Source organism: Cydia splendana, chromosome 11 (assembly GCF_910591565.1).
Source record: "Cydia splendana chromosome 11, ilCydSple1.2, whole genome shotgun sequence".
Lineage (NCBI taxonomy): Eukaryota > Metazoa > Arthropoda > Insecta > Lepidoptera > Tortricidae > Cydia > Cydia splendana.
This window is the reverse complement of record NC_085970.1, coordinates 1,498,279-1,517,727: the sequence shown is the minus strand read 5'-3', so window position 1 is coordinate 1,517,727 and position 19,449 is coordinate 1,498,279. Positions and strand designations below refer to the sequence as shown.

Sequence of the window (19,449 nt, the reverse complement as noted above, 5' to 3'; positions counted from 1 at the left end):
TCTCGCTACACCGAGCTGAAACTGATTACATTGTTGTATCCCCAGCCCGCCTCCGCCAGCCTCGTGGCCACGCCTCCCCGCGTGGAGCCGGAGGAGAGCGACGACGAGCCGCCGCCGCCCGGCGAGGAGCCCGAGCTGTCCTTCACGCTGAAGCCCGAGCTGGAGGGCGTGGCGTTCAGCCGCCAGCCGCCCGTCAACAAGGGCACCGAGCTCTCCGGACTCTGCTCTATCATGTGATGCGTGTGTGCAGTGTTTAAAACGGGAGTCAATTTTACCATCTACAGAATATAACTTTTGCTGTGCGCGTATAAACAAAAATTCAATAGGTGTGAAATTTACCATTTCCAAAAGTAATTGTAACTTTTGTTATGTGCTAAAATAGCTTTGGTATTTGTTTCTGTGTTTCTTTGGTAATATTTTGTGGACTGTAAGAACAGGGAATTTGTGTTGTCACAAAGTTTTGTTACAGGAATTATTATAAACATAATGTATCACACCTTTATTTGAGAAAGCTTCACAATTGGAGTTTAAATTCTAGAGTATTTGGCTTGATATTCGGAATCAGCTATGTAATACTATGTGATTATGATTATAAATTCCAAATTATCATAAAACCCGTTTTATAAAAAACATGAATAATCTACCAATTTGTGAATACATTTAGTAACTATAAAATGTATACTTTAACATTCATTATGTAATGTTGCTGGTATTATTATAAAATAATAATTGTAACTGTTTTATTTCACACTCATAATTTGTATATATGCATGTAAGATTTGAATAGGGCCTGGATTGTTTAATGGTTAGAGTTTGACTCTATAGAAGCTGAAATTGAATTTACTTTTATACTAATGTGTGAACGAACATAAGTAGTGATTGTATAATTTTAATTTAAACAAAATGTGATATTAAAATTAAGTTTGTGTATTCTGTTTGAGATCTAGTTGTGTGCTTCTCGAGTGGTGGGTGTTTATTTTCTGTACATATTGTTAACATTACATTATTATATACTTACAACTGACTATCTTATTGTTTTCAACAGCTTTTATTCTTTTCTTACCTGAATGTAAGCTCCTATTTGTGAAAAAGATTTTGAATCTCTTTTCATGTAGCCAATTTTACTTTATGTATATTTGTTTGAAGTATGTTTCTATTCGAAACTGCAGGATGTTAGGTTTAACGAAATCGTTACCTGTTCTAGTTAGCTTTTGCTCAAACTATTTTTAATAAAATTTGGAAAATTTAAAAATATGGTTTTCTTTTATGCACATAGCTTTGCCTTTGTTTCTTCTATTTTCTGTTAAATTAATAATCACATCACACAATTTGTTTCCTTTAGATTTTAATTTGTAAATAAAGTTCATAATGCAACATAATTGTTTTATTTCGTAACAACTCTTGTTCAGACCCCATTACTTGCAGGATTAGTAAGTAGCATAGTGACAATGCATTCAGGATTCGAAAGAGTAAACTTACTGATAATTTTAATTAATTGTTTCTACCTTTTGATTAGAAAAAAAAAACGCTACATATCTTAGTATACCTTAATTGGATTGGGCAAAGGGAATATGTTACCCACCATAAAATGTATTTTAAGAAAAAGTAGTAATTTGTAGCAATACATTCAAGATTAAATAAAAACAAAAATAGTCAATTGATTACATTTATTAACAAGAAATAAATTATACCTATATGTATATCTAACAAAATTTACAAGCTACAATTATGTGGCCACCTAGGGAAGGGTAGAGTATCCTTGATATTGGCCACTCCACACAAACTCTGTAGTAGTCTCTCCAGGCCCAGACCGAAGCCTCCAGTCGGGATGTTGCCGAATTTCCGCAATTCCAAGTACCAGCCCAGGCTGTCGGATGGCAGCTTGGATTTTAGTTTGTCATAGTTGTCCTCTCTGAGACTCCCGCCTACTAGCTCTCCTGTTATTGACGTTAGGAGATCCAAAGCATCTACCTGCAATAAAAAATGCTTTTTAGCTTACACACAATAGTTGGTATAATAAACAGATACATTATTTTATCCATGATTCAATCATAGAACATAAATATACTAAAAAACAAACAGTTATCCCTTTAAGGGATCTCTTTCTGTTAACCTTTGAGCAATTATCTGGTGTGGTAGGATTTTGTACAATTGGTAGTAAACTTTTAGTAGAATTGTTTGCAAATTAATGTATGACAATTTATTCAGAGCATTTTGGCTAAAAAGCAAATATATTTTTAGAATCAGCATATACCTTGTTTGGATCATCTTCACATTCCTTCATGTAGAATGATTTCAAATTCTTAGGCCATTTTACCACAAACACGGGTACACCATTGCAGTAATCTACCAATGCCAGCTCTTGCTCCTTATTTATACCTTCTTCAGTTATACTCATTCCTTTCTTGTCTAATAATATTCTTGCCTCCTCGTAAGTTACTGTAATAAACTCTTTATCTAACCATAAAGGAGCTTTATTGTCCTTGTCTATAGAATACAAATCAGCTTCATTTGTGTCTCTTGTCTTTATAAATACATATTTGAGTAATTCTTCTACATGTGATTGGAGATCTTTTATATTATCACAGAATGCTATCTCTCCCTCTAACATGTAGAATTCCGATAAATGCAGCCTCGAACGGGAGTTCTCTGCTCTGAATGTAGGCCCTAGTGTGTATACATTCCCCATGCCTCGGCATATTGCTTCTAAATGCAACTGTCCTGATACTGTCAGGAATGTCTTAGTGCCAAAGTAAATAGCGTCCCTATCTCTACCTTCCTGCATCATGGCTTTGACCGTCTCCTCATTGTCAGGCTGAACCTTAAACACTTCACCTGCCCCTTCACAGTCATTTGAAGTTAACATGGGTGTATGTACATGCATGTAGTCTTTAGATGTGTAGAAGTCATGTATGTGCTTGGTAACAGCGTTTCGGACTCGTAAGATGGAGGATATGTAGTTGGTGCGCGCTCGTAGGTGCATGAATTGCCGGATGTATTCAGGAGGATGAGTAGTGCGCGGGTTGAAGGGGTAGCCATCGGCCACTACGCACTCCCCAAGGACCTTAACACTGTCGGCGGCGAGCTCGAGCTGCCCCCGCGGGCTGCAGGACAGCTTGCCAGTAATGTGCACCGAGCTACCGTACGTCAGCGCGTCTGTTTTTAATTTCTTTGGTATCACGATTTGAAGTCTTTTAGCGCTGGATCCATCCGTTACGTCGGCAAATATTAACTCTTTTTGCACTCGGAGGTTCTTCACCCATCCCTAGAAATATTAAAATTTAGTATTACACAATGAAAAATAGATAAATTATAACAATTTTAATATTGTTCCTAACCTTGACTTCGGCAAATTCTCCAACATTGGCTTTCTCTAAAACGGAGGCAATTGCAGTGTAATTTCTAGAACTGTTTGAGATTTTGGAGAAGTCTCTGAATTTCAGTAAGTTTTTAAACCACATTTTCTGTTATAATTTTCATAACAAATTACAGAATCCAAATTAAAACTTGTAGGTTGTGGGATCATCTGTCAACGTCAAGTAAATGTCATTGTCAATCTTTTCAGTCTAGGTAGGGCATAGACATTTTATTAAAGTTACTTTACACGATTATACAGAAAAGTCAGATTCAATTGTAAATGTTTTACGGTTTTTAGTCCAATGGACAGCATTAATAACAGGGCGGCTCATGTCAGCGTACGTCACGCAGGTAGCTTATTTTTTGCTATCTGTGAACCTGTCATTTGTCGAATCATGTTCAACTTCGTCGCGTTGTGAAAATAATTGTGGTGTTAAAATAGTTTAGAACATTAATTGTTATTAATTTATTAATAGTTTTATAATTTCCGTAAGTATTAAATACTTTTCTTATCATAGTTTTGGGATTGATCTGAAGTTTTTATCCATTTCATTTTATAACTGGTCTTTAAAAGTAAATTCTTAATTATTAATAATTGGCCGCGGAAACAGGTTTTCCTGCTTATGTAAGTCCTTGGGTCGTTTTATGGTAATGTGGTCGTCAGTTCTGTTGATCTTACGTGAAGGTTGTATAGTGAATTAATAAATTTATCCTCACGTACAAATTAACCGTCGTGACCCACTAGACTACATTTCCAATGGTTTTCTGCTCCGTGCTAATTTATTTTTAATTCCACCTTTCCTTCCTGATAGCTATGGTGCTTTTTTTTCTTTTTATTCATTCAAAACATAAGTTGAGCTCTCACAATGAGAGCCTGTTTGAGTTGTTATCAGTTCTTTACTATAGCCTAATCTCTAGATAACGTGCGTCGTGTTGCACAGTAACATTCGCGTGAACTCGTACACTGAAATTACTCTGCAATGACCAACAGCAGTTATGTACAGTTTGATGGAGCACTTTCCACAGTTTGACCCAGTTCTTTGTAGAAAGTGAAAAGAACTTTCATCTCACTATTTCCTCGCAAAAAATCCATTACGACGCAAAAAGTAATTAATAATATGATAATTTTGAATACCAGTAGTATTTTGAATGTTCTTCTAAATAACATACCAACAAACTACATTTTTTTATTGACTGAGTAAGCAACTAAAAAAAAACCTTGCTTGTTTAAAGATTATGGTCACTCAGATAAAAATTTTTCTAAGTGTCTGCACTATAGGGGGCAGCATAGGAGCCGTCGAGGATTTTAGTCGCGAGGCGTAAATGTGCCGTTTATGCTTCCGATGTAGCCTGCAAGATGGCAGAACCTACTATGCACAAGGAAATGTATAGACAAGAACGGTAGATGGTAGCACTTGCTTTGGCAATGTCCATGTGCACATATGTTTCCGAAATAACTATGTGTTGAACTGTCCCACTTGTTGCCTTCTTGGCACCCAGTCAGAAACTCACTACACACAGGGGGTAAGGGGTAAGGTAGCACTAAAACAATAAAACTTTATTTATGAAGAGGTTGTTTTATGCAGCCTTAGGTCACATTACTATTGTACAGTCAGCAGCAGAAGTTGCTAAGCGGGCCAGGTGTTCAAAATGATCTTGATGCAACCCACAGTTTGAAAAACACTGGTGAAGAGAATAAGAGTGTGTCAAGGTAATTTTGAACACCTTACCCACTTAGCAACTTCTGCTGCTGACTGTACAATCTACAATATTGTAGAGTAAAGAATAGAGATGCCACGAATATTCGGCAACTATTCAGTACTTTGCCACTTTGCCGAATATTCGGTATCGGCCGAATGTTGCCTACTATTCGGCCGAATACCGAATATCTGTTGCACCTACCTAAAAAGAAAAATTACACAAAAAAATAAGCAAAAACTAGGTATATTTAATATTTAAAATGTATTCTTGGAAAGTAGTCAAATACGAAGGCACGTTTTTGAGCATTTGTTGATTACAAAATAGTTTATTTTTATCATGGGTCTGATTTGAATGACTGTAATTACATTCATTAATTCTGTTCAACATAAAAGTATATCTTAGCAAACGTTGTGCTTTGATGGCGAACAGTTTTCATAATAATTGTAACTCAAAATGTTCGCATGTCATGCTGAATATTCGGTATTCGGCCGAATTCACTATTCGGGGCATCTCTAGTAAAGAACAAGAACACTCACTAAATATGTATCCAGTGTAACTCGCCCGAAGTGCAAGAGCCTCTAGGTCAGTGGTTCCCAAAGTTGACTGGGCTCTGACTTCGATCACTTGGCAACTCAAGAATAGGCGTAGGCACTAGTTTTACGAAAGCGACTGCCATCTGACCTTCTGAACCAGAAATTACCCAGATATATTTGTTACAGTAAACAATGGCTGACACAACTGGACAAGCCGGAGACCAGGGCCCTCCTAAGGGCATCCCGGCGCTGAAGGCCCATGTCATCGCCAACAAGGTGGACGTGGCTCTCTGGGCCATCCGCATACTCACCGTGCTGTGCACCTTCGGATATGTGCTGCCGCTGTTCTGCAAGTAAGTTTTTTTTTAAATGCCTCGACGGTGGCAAACAAGCATACGGCACGAATGATGGTAAGCGGTCCCCGGAGCCTATAGACGCCTGCACTCCAAGTGCGTTACAGCGCGTTGACAACGTAAAGTAAAATATATCAGGTAAAACATTTAATTACACTTGTGTAAGAAACCTGGTTTTGCTCACTAACAATGAGCAGTTTAATTCACCCGTGACCCCGTGACATTGGATTCACTCCGTCGTAGACGCTCCTGTTGACAATTCAATCAAATCGATTGTATGCCTTCATTATGCCTTTAATTGATGAGATTTTAAGTACATATGTAGCTTCCATATGCGTATTATTTATGCATGCATTTAGAATCTTGCAGATAACATCACCTTTTTTTCTGCGTATTTCTTTGAACCTGTTTGTTTATTGTTTTGTACTTGTATCTGAGAAGTGAAACGCTAACATATTATATTATTATCTTGTTATATTATAGTAACATAGCGTGTATATTTACAAGACACGATAAATACTTATTTGTGTTCATCATCCGATATAAAGCGCTGGTGGCCTAGCGGTTAGAGCGTGCGACTTTCAATCTGGAGGTCGCGGGTTCGAACCCCGGCTCGTACCAATGAGTTTTTCGGAACTTATGTACGACATATCATTTGATATTTACGTCCCTTTTCGGTGAAGGAAAACATCTTGAGGAAACCGGAGTAATTCCAATAAGGCCTAGTTTACCCTCTGGGTTGGAAGGTCAGATGGCAGTCGCTTTCGTAAAAACTAGTGCCTACGCCAATTCTTGGGATTAGTTGTCAAGCGGACCCCAGGCTCCCATGAGCCGTGGCAAAATGCCGGGATAACGCGAGGAAGATGATGATGTTCATCATCCAATATATTAACATACTTTACATACTTGATAATTAAATAAAAAAATGTAATTACAGCTAAGGCCGTGTAGTGAAAATCTTAGAAACTCGTTTTATAAGTTGGGAGTATATTTACTACTTTAATTGTTCCACAAATTCCTCCTCGGCAACGCAGTGGTCCCATCTCTCCGTCTTTTCCAGAGAATCCTGGCGAATAGGTATTCGCTTATCTACATCCATAAGATGAGTCTCAGCTCAGGATCGTCTAATAGCCGGGTCCACACAGCGAGCATGCGCCCGTATGCCCGGTCTGTGGACCCGGGTAATGCTATATCGCGAGAATTTTTTGCAGTATTCACATTATTTACATGTCATTTTTCTCCCCTCTAGCCCAGTGTCAGCGTTCTACAAAGCCCTTCTCGGTAACGCAGCGGTCTCGGCCCTCCGCCTCCACCAGAGGATCCCAGCGCGCGAGATCCGGCCGTCGCGAGAATTCCTCGCGAGATTCTTCCTCGAGGACTCGGCACATTATCTGCTCTACTCGCTCATCTTCATGAACGTGGCGCCTAATTTGTGTATCCTTTACAAAACATTTTAATAAGTACAGGTAACTAACATATCTGACAACGTTCTGACATATTAAGTTCTTTTATATCAAAAATTGCAGATGGGTATTGCAGTAAATTTGAAATGCCTTTTAAGGCTTTATCATGAATTGTATCATATTCTGCGCTCTTTAATATCATGTTGCATGTAAATCAAATATATCTAGCGATAGGATAGTCTTATCTCAATATCATGACACTGACTCTATTTTACACAATATTTTAGTTGTTTTTTATGCGCTCGTAGCAGATAAACAGGTTTAACGTAGTAGATTTTTAACGCCCGGCGCAAAAAGAGAGGTGTTATATGTTGGACGCCAATGTCTCTGTCTGTGGCATCGTAGCTCTCCAACGGATGGACCAATTTCAATACGGTTTTTTTACGTGAAAGCGAGTTTCCTTGAGGTGGTTCTAAACTATGTTTGATAAAAATCGATCCAGCAGTTTGAAGAGTATCAGCTCTTTTCCATAACGATGTAAGGTATTTTGGCATAATGCGGTTATTTAAATGTATGTAATAGTTATGTTTATTATTCCAACAATCTAATGTCGTAATTAGTAGTTTCGAGAAAAGCTGCTTCAATTTATCTAAAATATGCCGAAAAATATAATTTCTTGAGAACTTATTAAACTGAACACTTTCAAAAATCGATTTTGTCGATGATGTAATTGTAAGGACGTTGCCCGTCGCGCTTGTACTCGTAAACAATAACCAATAAAAACTCATAATGAACACATTACCATGCATGTGCGAAATGTGCCTGGCAATTATTCGGACGAATTCGGAGTGAAAGTGGCAGCCATCATACAGATACCAGTAAACTCGTGACCAAAAATAATTAAGCGAGAATGCATATGTTTACCTTTTAATTAAGATGTAAGTGTAAAAAAACTTTTGAGCTAAACGAAGGTGTGTGTTAGGGTCGTCAACGCGCATGTAACACATCTGGAGTTGCAGGCGTCCATAGGCTACGGTGACTGCTTACCATCAGGCGGGCCGTATGCTTGTTTGCCACCGACGAAGTATAATTTTTTATTATTAAAATATCTGTTTAATTAACTACGTTTAAGTCATTGTCAAGGGCAGATATTTTTTCCTGGACAATGTTTTCTGCTAGATAGGTATTATAATATAATTTATAATTCTAGTAGGTACCTAACTACCACGGCAACATATAATTGAATCGACTTCTACTTAATAACCACTTAATTCAACATTCGGTCAGTGATAACACAGTCTAGAAAATATTTAATCTATTTTTAATTTATTAGTGGCGTAACTGCGTAACTATACTTACCTAATACCACCTCTACCTATGTTATTAGCAATAAATTATTAATTTTCCTTTGAATAAACCAACCTTTATCATGAGGGCCACAAAGACGGTTTTGCCTTGTACAGTCGTGTTCATAAATAGGTATATTTTTTTCCCTATTGCAATAGATTAAAAAGCGCGGCGAGCCGCAAGTTGACACTGTTATTCTCTGGTACAGTCACGTCTAAAAATATCGATACGGACGAAGTGCAAAAAATATGTATACACGACCTTATTGCCCATAATATTAAGGTATAACGTCGGCCTAAATCGCAAACCTCGTAACTCCATTTCAAGGAAATTAGTAATTGCTACCTTGGACAACTTAATACTTATAGTCGCAAACCCCGTAACTCCCCCGGAGGAGTTACGAGGTTTGCGATTTAGGCCGACGGTAAGTATCTATATTTTTAGACGGGACTGTTATTACCTTTTAAATTGTGCCACTGAATTTTAAAAGTAATATTATATTAATCCTTACTAATATTATAAATGCGAAAACTACTCTGTATGTGTTACCTCCTTATGCATAAACCGCTGCTAAATGTTTGGTGGCCGAGTGGATATGACTTCCGACTTTCGATCTGGAGGTCGCGGGTTCAAATCCTGGCTCGTACCAATGAGTTTTTCGGAACGTATGTACGAAATATCATTTGATATTTACCACTAGCTTTTCGGTGAAGGAAAACATCGTGAGGAAACCTGCAATACATCTGCGAAGAAATTCAAAGGTGTATGTGAAGTCCCCAATCAGCATTGGGCTAGCGTGGGGACTATAGCCCAAGCCCACTCGCGCATGAGAGGAGGCCTGTTGTGCCCAGCAGTGGGACGTATATAGGCTGATTCTTCTTCTTCCTTGCTTCATCCCACTTTAAGTGGGGTCGGCTCTCCTAATTACTTTGCGCCACGAGATTCTGTCGAGGGTTGTCGGGTCGGGTAAATCGTTTTTCTTAATTAATTGGGTCATGCTGGTCCACCATGTAGTCGGCGGGCGTCCCTGGCCTCTCTCTTTCTCCGGCAGGTTCAGAGCCTTCTTGGCAACGTACTCTTCGCCCCTTCGCATCACGTGCCCGTACCATCTGAGTCGGTATTCCGTCAGTTTTTCAGGTATAGGGGCTACCTTGAAGCTGCCACGAATGTACTCGTTTCTGACTTTATCGAGCCGTGTAACCCCTCCGGACCACCTTAGCATCTTCATTTCGGCTGTATGAAGTTTTTGCACGTTGGTTTCTTTGACAGGCCAGCACTCCGATCCATATAGGAGCGCTGGTCTAACAGCCATTTTGTAGACCTTTCCTTTAGTTCGAACGGGCATGCGAGTGTCACACAGTACTCCAGACAGCGAGCGCCACTTTTGCCAGCCAACATTTACTCGGTGCGCTACATCTTCCTCTATCTTTCCATCTTCTGAGATAACCGACCCCAAGTACTTGAAATGTGTAACTTTTGGCACCGGTTTCATGTCGGGGTAGCAGATAGTTGGTTGTTGGTTTCTGCCAGTGAACCTGCAATGCAAGTGTTCGGTTTTGGTTCGACTGACTTTGAGACCCGCTTGTTCTAGGGCGTTAACCCAGAGATGTAGAGTATCCTGCATTTCGCTTGCTGTGTTAGCCATGAGTACTATGTCGTCCGCGTACAGGAGATTCATCGGCAATGGGGCTTGGATTTCTTTGGTTATAAGATCCATGACCAAGTTGAAGAGTAGCGGACTAATTGCCGAACCTTGGTGAACCCCTACTCCTACCTCGAACGCTTCGCTGAGGCCTGCTGGGCTTTTCACTCTCGTGAATGAATTGTGATACATGTTCTGTATAAGTTGTATGTAAATTTCAGGCAGGTGTTGTGCCCTAAGCGCCTGCCATACAATTCTACGCGGTACCCGGTCGAAAGCTTTTTCCAGATCGATAAATATAAAATGTAGATCTTCTTTGTTTAAGCGGTACTTGTCGGTTATTATTCGGACAGCTTGTATGGCGTCGGTGGTGGATTTTGAGGGTGTAAATCCAAACTGGTTCGTAGATATTGACGTAAGCGATTGAATACGGTTGTTTAAAATGCGTTCCCAGATCTTGAGTGTATGAGACGTCAATTTGATGCCCCTGTAATTTCCACAATCCGTTACGTCTCCCTTGTTTTTATAGAAGGGAATTAAGTGACTATGACGCCATGAGTTTGGTATCATTTTGGTTTTAAGGATGAGATTGAAGAGTCTAGTAAGCCATTCCAGTCCTATAGGCCCGAGTATCTTCCATATTTCTGCCGGGATCTCATCTGGACCAGTAGCTTTATTCTTCTTCATCTTTCTTACATTCACTTTAACTTCATTGATACCAATCTCCTGTATAGGTCCTTGGGTTGGCGGGAGGGGATGTATCGTTTGGCTCGGAAAAACTAGTATATAGGCTGATTATTATTATTAAATGTTTGGTATGGTGATACCATGAATAGTTTGATTCCCGAGGATGGACATAAGATTGTTTTATCGCGAAAATCATAATTTTATGTAGACTATTTAATTGTAGACAAAGCCGCGGTACTCATGTACGAAATATCATTTGAAATTTACCACTAGCTTTTCGGTGAATGAAAACATCTTGAGGAAACCTGCATATATCTGCGAACAAATTCAAAGGTGTATGTGAAGTTCCCAATCCGCATTGGGCTAGCGTGGGGGCCCAAGCCCTCTCGCGCATGAGAGGAGGCCTGTGCCCAGCAGTGGGACGTATATAGGCTGATTATTATTATTAAATGTTTGGTATGGTGATACCATGAATAGTTTGATTCCCGAGGATGGACATAAGATTGTTTTATCGCGAAAATCATAATTTTATGTAGACTATTTAATTGTAGACAAAGCCTCGGAACTCATGTACGAAATATCATTTGAAATTTACCACTAGCTTTTCGGTGAATGAAAACATCTTGAGGAAACTTGCATATATCTGCGAACAAATTCAAAGGTGTATGTGAAGTCCCCAATCCGCATTGGGCTAGCGTGGGGACTGTAGCCCAAGCCCACTCGCGCATGAGAGGAGGCCTGTGCCCAGCAGTGGGACGTATATAGGCTGATTATTATTATTTTTTATTATTAAATGTTTGGTATGGTGATACCATGAATAATTTGATTCCCGAGGATGGACATAAGTTTGTTTTATCGCGAAAATCATAATTTTATGTAGACTATTTAATTGTAGACAAAGCCGCGGAACTCATGTACGAAATATCATTTGAAATTTACCACTAGCTTTTCGGTGAATGAAAACATCTTGAGGAAACCTGCATATATCTGCGAACAAATTCAAAGGTGTATGTGAAGTCCCCAATCCGCATTGGGCTAGCGTGGGGACTATAGCCCAAGCCTTCTCGCGCTTGAGGGCCTCCTCTCAGTGTGCCCAGCAGTGGGACGTATATAGGCTGAATTATTATTATTTTATTATTATTTGCATTGCATTCAATACCTTAAATCGCGCTATAATCTAAACATCGATTTGTCTATTAGTTATTCCAGTATCATTTTAAGTGTTTAACACGTTTATGCAAATATCAGTAAAGCGAGCTGGCGTACGTTTAAAGCCAAGGCCGTGGCGACCTGCCGGCCGGTGTATCGATTATTGACCATCGATACTATACTACTGACCATCTTTTAAACTGTGTCAATACATACTATCAATTCATTGAAAATGTCAATTATTTTGGTTAATATTGGATTGTCTATTAATATGAATTCAATTTAATTACTTTTCATCGGACAAATTGAAAGAGTGACGCGTTATCATAATTGAATGTCAAATTATTAGAGATGCAACGGATAGTTGTTTGGCCGGATAACGGATGTTCGAACTGACCATCGACCGAATATTCGGTCACCGGCCGCCGAATATTCGGCCGGCGGAACTATATTTCGGTTTTTCAGGTGGCCATTGTGCAGGTTTTGATTTGACCTGTTTCTTAGTGAACGTTCGCGCGGACTCATTTCTAGGTTCGAAATGAGTGCGCGTGGAAGCATGTGGAAGTTGTTTAAATAATTTTAAAATAATAAACGAGTTACGATTATGACCGTGACTGTTTCTTAAATCCAATTTGTTTACTCCAAAATCAAGCAAAGTTACTATCCTAAATGCGTCATGTCACGATATCGAATAAAATTTACACTACACCTAAGGATACGGAGTCGATAAGTGAAAATTACGAAAATATTCATTTACTAATAAAGCAAAATTTTAAGAAAAAGTCTACTTCTACTAAATTAGTCGAGTTCTAATTCTAATGCTGAGGACTTCAAATACTCCAATCTCGTTTATTTTGTTCACCTACATAAGCCATTGTACCATCGGCTAACTCTAGACCAGCGGTCGGCAACCTTTTAGCAGCCAAGGGCCACATAGCAGCTAACGAAGTGGACGCGGGCCGCACTTTGTTAATATTTATGACTTTATCAGACATTGTCATTTGTCAATACTACATACAAAACAGCCAGGGAGGGTCGCGGGCCGCAAATGAGAGGTTCGTGGGCCGCATACGGCCCGCGGGCCGCTGGTTGCCGACCGCTGCTCTAGACAATTAACTAACAATTCTATACTTAAGATACTTTGACCTCCGACAAATGTCCACGCAGTAATTCGTAAACCTTATTCCGAAGACATAAGGTCTACTTTAAAGTATTACTGTTGTAGATCCCGAGTCAATCACCGTGAATCAATCTCTGCGATCATTCTTTCCTCGCGTGCCTTCTATTAAGCATCGATAGTAAGGCGCTTAGCACACGGGATCCGATTCGCACGTGCGAGCGGGATGTCGGTATAATACGCGCATAGCCTTGTCTCGCTCAAACATCGCGAATCGGATCTAGTGTGCTAAGCGCGTAACTGTCATAGTAATGCGGTCTGACGCGCGATGACGTCACAGCTTGACATTAGGAACCGGTCTGCGTGTTTACGCGTAACAGAATTTGTGAAGGTTGTACGAAGGTTTCTTTTAGTGTGCGTCACTTGAATGTCTTGAATTCGGCATAAGACATAATAATTATAGCCGGTCAAACAAGTTTGTCAGTAAAAAAAGGCGCAAAATTCTAATTTTCTATGGGACGGTAACCCTTCGCGCCTAATATATTTTTTTAATTTGACGTTCTTTTCTACTGACGGAAATAGCTTGAGCTAGGATGTATATGTATAGATATACATGCTATCACTGTACTAGGTATTAAAGAGCTGTTTTGTATGTCAATAAAATATTGTTATTGTTAAAAGCTTGTTATAACACAAGCTAAGCGGTAAGTTGGGCGTCTTCTAAACTAGAGGACGCGGGTTCGAACCCTGGCTTGTGCCACTTGTACAAATTTGTACAGTATATACTCCGCCGGTCCGATCGCTCTCAACCAACTTAGCTACCGAAGCTTACCAAAAGCGTGAGAATCTTTCCATCCCTTCCTTTTTGCTCACACGCCTAGGGAGGTGCATAGCGACATCTACCGAAATAATGTTCTATCTTAACGGCACCGGAGTTTCAAGTAAATGTTGATAAGGGTGGTATTCAACCTGTCTAATTTCTTTGTCCAATGTGTATTTTATCTCACATTGTGCTTAATGAGAGAGCGAGACGCAATGACATTGGACAGATGGAATACCACCCTAATTCACCAGTAACAATGTCATAACCCATTCTAAACTAATTTTTAAAATTAATTCGTACCAAATTACCAATAAGATTCTATATAAGATTCTTGGGATTAATGTACGATAATATAATTTGCTTTTCGGTGAAGGAAAACATCATAATTAAACCTATAGGTATGACGGAGGCACGGGCGACGGCAGTGGGCATAGTACCTCAATGTATTACTTCACAGCTAAATCAGTATGCTACCTTTGCTACCAGTGCATGAAATAAACATTCGAACTCGTTAACCATACTAGTGCCTACTAAAATATCGAGGCGTTATTGGGATGTATTTGGATTGCACTCAAATAAAAGGATCGCATAAAATCGTTCAAGTCTTTATTCAAGTCAAGCTAGGCCGGCTCCAACCGTACACCTCTGACCCGAGAAGATTTAGCCCTATTTGGGACCGGCAACAAACTCGGCGGGACACGTCTTTTCAAAACAACACTTCTTCTCTTTATTTTACAAAGGTATGGTTCTAATCACACGTAAGAAATCAAAATAACACTTGGAATAAAACACTTAGCTAAATGGTTAAAGAACGTTGGATTCTATAAGCTATCAGAATAATCCTTCAGGTATAAGCCTTCAGGAACGTGGCGAGTTAGGCACGAGGTTGGCCAACGAGTACGTCCGACTTCTAGCGCGGTCCGATCAAGACTGCCCACCAGCGGCGGAGCCTCGCTGCTCCAGTCCTCCCGCCTCAACGTCAAGTTGGTCAACCTGCTTGACCAGTCTACCAACATAGCGACAAAAATGCCAACTCGTGCCTACCTTCACCCAAGAGAAACCTCTTGACGTTCCAAAGCCTTCTACCTGTCATCTTAGTTCAACAATACGCCAATAGACGGCGTTACTCTCTACGTTATGAATTTCGTTACAACTTCCAAACAGCAAACATTGCTAATCAATTGTATACAGGCGTCTAAAACTATGAACTGTAACGCTGCAATACGTCCTTCTGGAGTCACGCCCCGACAAATATAAATGCAAATGTTTGCATTCTTGTACAATACAATATTCAAGTGGCTGCTGTGCTTGTTATTTGTAATGTTATATTAACGGATCCTAAACCGTAAAATGTTGAACTTAATACGGCAGGTACGGTTTAATATAGCGTTGGTAGATTAAGTAGATAAGTAGAGTGCACGCAACATGGAATTAGAGGAGCGACAGGTCATTTATCGCCACGTTTCACGTCGGAGCTCGCGCACTGCCCGTCGTTTTACTACGAATTGTAATTCATGTCATGTCACACAAAACTAAAACTACCTTTAATGACAAATTTCATTGCACTTACACTAAACTCTGTATCTTTAGACATTTAAATAAAAGTAAACAAAATCTACCCTCAAATGGCTCCTTAAGCCAGTTGAGGGTAGATGAAAACATTACATGATCAAATTATGTGGGTTACAGTCAGGTCGTTCAGTGACTGATCCAGGCGGTTTTGTATTTGGTTGGTTAACCAATAAATGTTATAACCACCCGAAAATTTACAAATTGTTTGTTTACTTTTAAACTTTTTTTGTATTTTGTATTTTTATTTAAGTATATGAACGGATTACACCAATTACATTTGCAATTTTTCATATTAACTTACACAATTGGATAGATTGGGTTTATTACAGGCCATTCAAATTGTCCTGTTAGTTTTGGTTAATATTCTGTACTAATGTTCTCATTCTGTGGTTAAAGATTTGATTTAAATAGTCGACTTTCATATGTCGTTAAAACATAGCTTGAAAGTTAACCTAGTGAATAAGGTCCACAACATACGGAGGCTCCTTGACTCGCACAGTGATCCTGACGCCGATCTTCTTGTTCGCTCTGCTGCATGCTGCGTCTTACTCCCTCACCATCCTCGACGTGAGTATACTTTACTTTAAAGCCCGCTCCACACTCGTGCGCGAATCGCGGCGCGAAACCGCGAACGCGAGTGTGGAGTCGATTTCGCAGATCTGCGATCTCTACTACTTAGGGCATACTGAAAATTCCTGGACTGGCCACTTAGAAAAAATAAGTCTTCTCATATATCAGAATCCAGAAACTTTCAGTATGGGCCACGTACTACATCAATAACTGCCAATTGAGTTAAATAGCTATAGAGACCGGTATTGGATGGTCCACCATCTTGTAACGAAAGCGAAAACAATTCACGCTTCTAAGCAGGTGCTGCCCCCTATACTTCAGTCTGGCTCTATTTCGCATAGTAGGGTCTGCCATCTAGTGGCTTGCGTGGTATTCCACCTGTCCTTAAATCTAAAAATGGTAACTTGATATAATGCTTCGCGCCAATTACCAGGGGGCTTCTGTGCTGCCGTCTACAGTTCATGCACGCTCCCTAGCTGTGACACAACTTTTTTGGATTTTGGAAGCCTTGTAAAACTAATATTACAACTCGACATTACAGACGTTGGGCCAGAACTCCCTATGGGTGGCCCGCCTCCTCATATCGCTGGTGGAGTTCCAGTCACGGAACATCCTGCGCGCCGCCGCGCTCGCCGAGATCGTGCTGTTCCCGCTCGTGGTGTTCATGGCGCTCTTGTAAGTAGTCACATAATCATGGTACAGGACTCCCTATGGGTGGCCCGCCTCCTCATCTCGCTGGTGGAGTTCCAGTCACGGAACATCCTCCGCGCCGCCGCGCTCGCTGAGATCGTGCTGTTCCCGCTCGTAGTGTTCATGGCGCTCTTGTAAGTAGTCACATAATCATGGTACAGGACTCCCTATGGGTGGCCCGCCGCCTCATCTCGCTGGTGGAGTTCCAGTCACGGAACATCCTCCGCGCCGCCGCGCTCGCTGAGATCGTGCTGTTCCCGCTCGTAGTGTTCATGGCGCTCTTGTAAGTAGTCACATAATCATGGTACAGGACTCCCTATGGGTGGCCCGCCTCCTCATCTCGCTGGTGGAGTTCCAGTCACGGAACATCCTGCGCGCCGCCGCGCTCGCTGAGATCGTGCTGTTCCCGCTCGTAGTGTTCATGGCGCTCTTGTAAGTAGTCACATAATCATGGTACAGGACTCCCTATGGGTGGCCCGCCTCCTCATCTCGCTGGTGGAGTTCCAGTCACGGAACATCCTCCGCGCCGCCGCGCTCGCTGAGATCGTGCTGTTCCCGCTCGTAGTGTTCATGGCGCTCTTGTAAGTAGTCACATAATCATGGTACAGGACTCCCTATGGGTGGCCCGCCTCCTCATCTCGCTGGTGGAGTTCCAGTCACGGAACATCCTGCGCGCCGCCGCGCTCGCTGAGATCGTGCTGTTCCCGCTCGTGGTGTTCATGGCGCTCTTGTAAGTACACATACACATTGTCCATATGTCCATGTTCAGAATCTGATCCTAGAAGTCCTAGTGAAGATGTACACCCCACATCGTCCTTATGCATGGTGAAGGTCCTCTAGTACGCCATTTGCGAAAGGATCGCGAACTGCACATAGTACGCTTGACGCTGTGCAGGGCACGTACCATCGTTCCAATACATGTACAGACAATTCGTAAACCTAATTGCAAACTCATAAAGTATAGTGTATTATTGCTGTTATAATGATTCAGAAGCGGTTTGCGAATGGTGCTCTTTATTTCAAGGATTTATTTTTTTATCCTAAGTATTTTAGAAACAATACTATAATATTTCTACCCACCTCGTTTTACTTAAAAAGTCATTGTTTTAGAAAAGTCAATATTCTTTTTTTTAGAAGGAAGTTATAAGTAATCATATTATCGGTGACATTTTTGTATTTCCATCGCGTTTTCCGATTACTTAATTATTTAGATTACACTCTAACACTCTTGTTCCTTTTTCCAGCGGCTACTGCGGCCTCATGACCCCCTTCGTGTACTACTACTTCGTGACGTGGCGCTACGCGTCCCGCCGGAACCCGTACACGCGCAACACGTTCCGCGAGCTGCGCGTCGTGCTGGAGCGCCAGGCCGCGCGGCCCGGCCTGCCGGCGCCGCTCAAGAACGCCGTCCACAGCGGCGTGCAGCTCGTGTGCCGTCTGGCGCCGCCTATGGAGGAACAGGCACAGTAGGTGACTTTCTTCGCACGTTATGGACTCCTGGTACCAATTAGCCCAAAGCGCGCACAAATATCTAAACACGCCTCTAGTGTTGAGATATTTTGAGCACCTCGGCTGCTCCGATTTATCTGATGGCGACTGTACGACATCTTCAGCTGTCAACTTCAAGGCACGAGTTTACACTTTATGCTGGTCAAGCAAATCTTGTCAGTAAAAAAAGGCGCAAAATTGTATTCAATGGGACGGTATCCCTTCGCGCCTACATTTTTAAAATTTGCCGCCATTTTCTACTTACAATATCTGTTTGACCAACTATACCTCTTGTACTTTTACTTACTTTGTAGAATGACCCACAAGAAAGTGCAATTTGCCTAATCTCAAGTGAATAACAGTCCTTCGTAATTTCGTAATATTAATATCGCACCTCAGTGTTCTAACCTTTTAACCTACGCGATAGTCACCCAATGTTTTTTTTTACAGATAACGCAGACGGCGCTAATAGGGCATATAAGGACATCTGCGACATCGTCGCACGCTCACACTTTACCTCCGTGTCCAGAACTCAACTACTACCTTATTTCAGATCGGACATAAACAACCGTCTCTTTCTACAAACAGCTAGGATATAAGCAAGACTAGGACGGCTCTATATGGGCGTATTATTCACCGACTGTCACTAGAAAAATTAAAAAAATCTTATGTATTTTTCTAGTGACACTTATAGTCCGACAAGAAAGCGTAGACATTAAAAAGTGGCAACATTGTGGTGTCGTCCCGTTTTCTTAGATTGATTTGAAAGGGATGACACTACCTACAGTATTGCCACTTTTTGATTTCTACACTTTTTTGCCAGGCTGTATAGTTCGTTTTTTTAGCATTAGAAAGAACTTGAAAGAAGGTAAGCGATCTTGACAGGTCTTTTAAATGAAAAACGCTTTTTAAAAATCAGTAAATATTACTTATGAAAGCAGAAGAATATAAATGATCGTATTAGATTCATAATTGTTACATATTTGCCGTAACTTATTTTTAAAATGTGTTTTTCAA

The 19,449-nt window shown here is 40.7% G+C and overlaps 3 protein-coding genes across 4 annotated transcripts in view; 2 read left to right on the top strand and 1 right to left on the bottom strand.

Annotated features, from left to right (window-relative positions):
- Positions 1-1,235, top strand: part of LOC134794689 (pre-mRNA cleavage complex 2 protein Pcf11) — a 33,164-nt gene extending 31,929 nt beyond the window's left edge. For both annotated transcript variants that reach the window (XM_063766458.1, XM_063766459.1), the window contains exon 18: positions 46-1,235. In XM_063766458.1, the coding sequence (XP_063622528.1) occupies positions 46-237 (192 nt within the window). In that variant the 3' untranslated portion in view covers positions 238-1,235. The remainder of the gene's footprint in view (positions 1-45) is intronic.
- A 417-nt stretch (positions 1,236-1,652) lies between these two features.
- Positions 1,653-3,520, bottom strand: LOC134794688 (asparaginyl-tRNA synthetase). The gene is made up of 3 exons (XM_063766457.1): positions 3,339-3,520; positions 2,255-3,265; positions 1,653-1,971 (listed from the first exon to the last, which is right to left on the bottom strand). Exons 1-3 carry the CDS (start codon positions 3,459-3,461, stop codon positions 1,714-1,716), a joined length of 1,392 nt encoding a protein of 463 aa, XP_063622527.1. The 5' UTR covers positions 3,462-3,520; the 3' UTR covers positions 1,653-1,713.
- Positions 3,521-3,692: 172 nt separating this feature from the next.
- LOC134794722 (Krueppel homolog 2) lies at positions 3,693-18,414 on the top strand. The gene is made up of 6 exons (XM_063766508.1): positions 3,693-3,846; positions 5,778-5,944; positions 7,194-7,378; positions 16,184-16,251; positions 16,796-16,929; positions 18,189-18,414. The coding sequence occupies exons 2-6, from the start codon at positions 5,784-5,786 to the stop codon at positions 18,412-18,414; spliced, it is 774 nt and encodes a 257-aa protein (XP_063622578.1). The 5' UTR covers positions 3,693-3,846; positions 5,778-5,783.
- Positions 18,415-19,449: the final 1,035 nt, after the last annotated feature.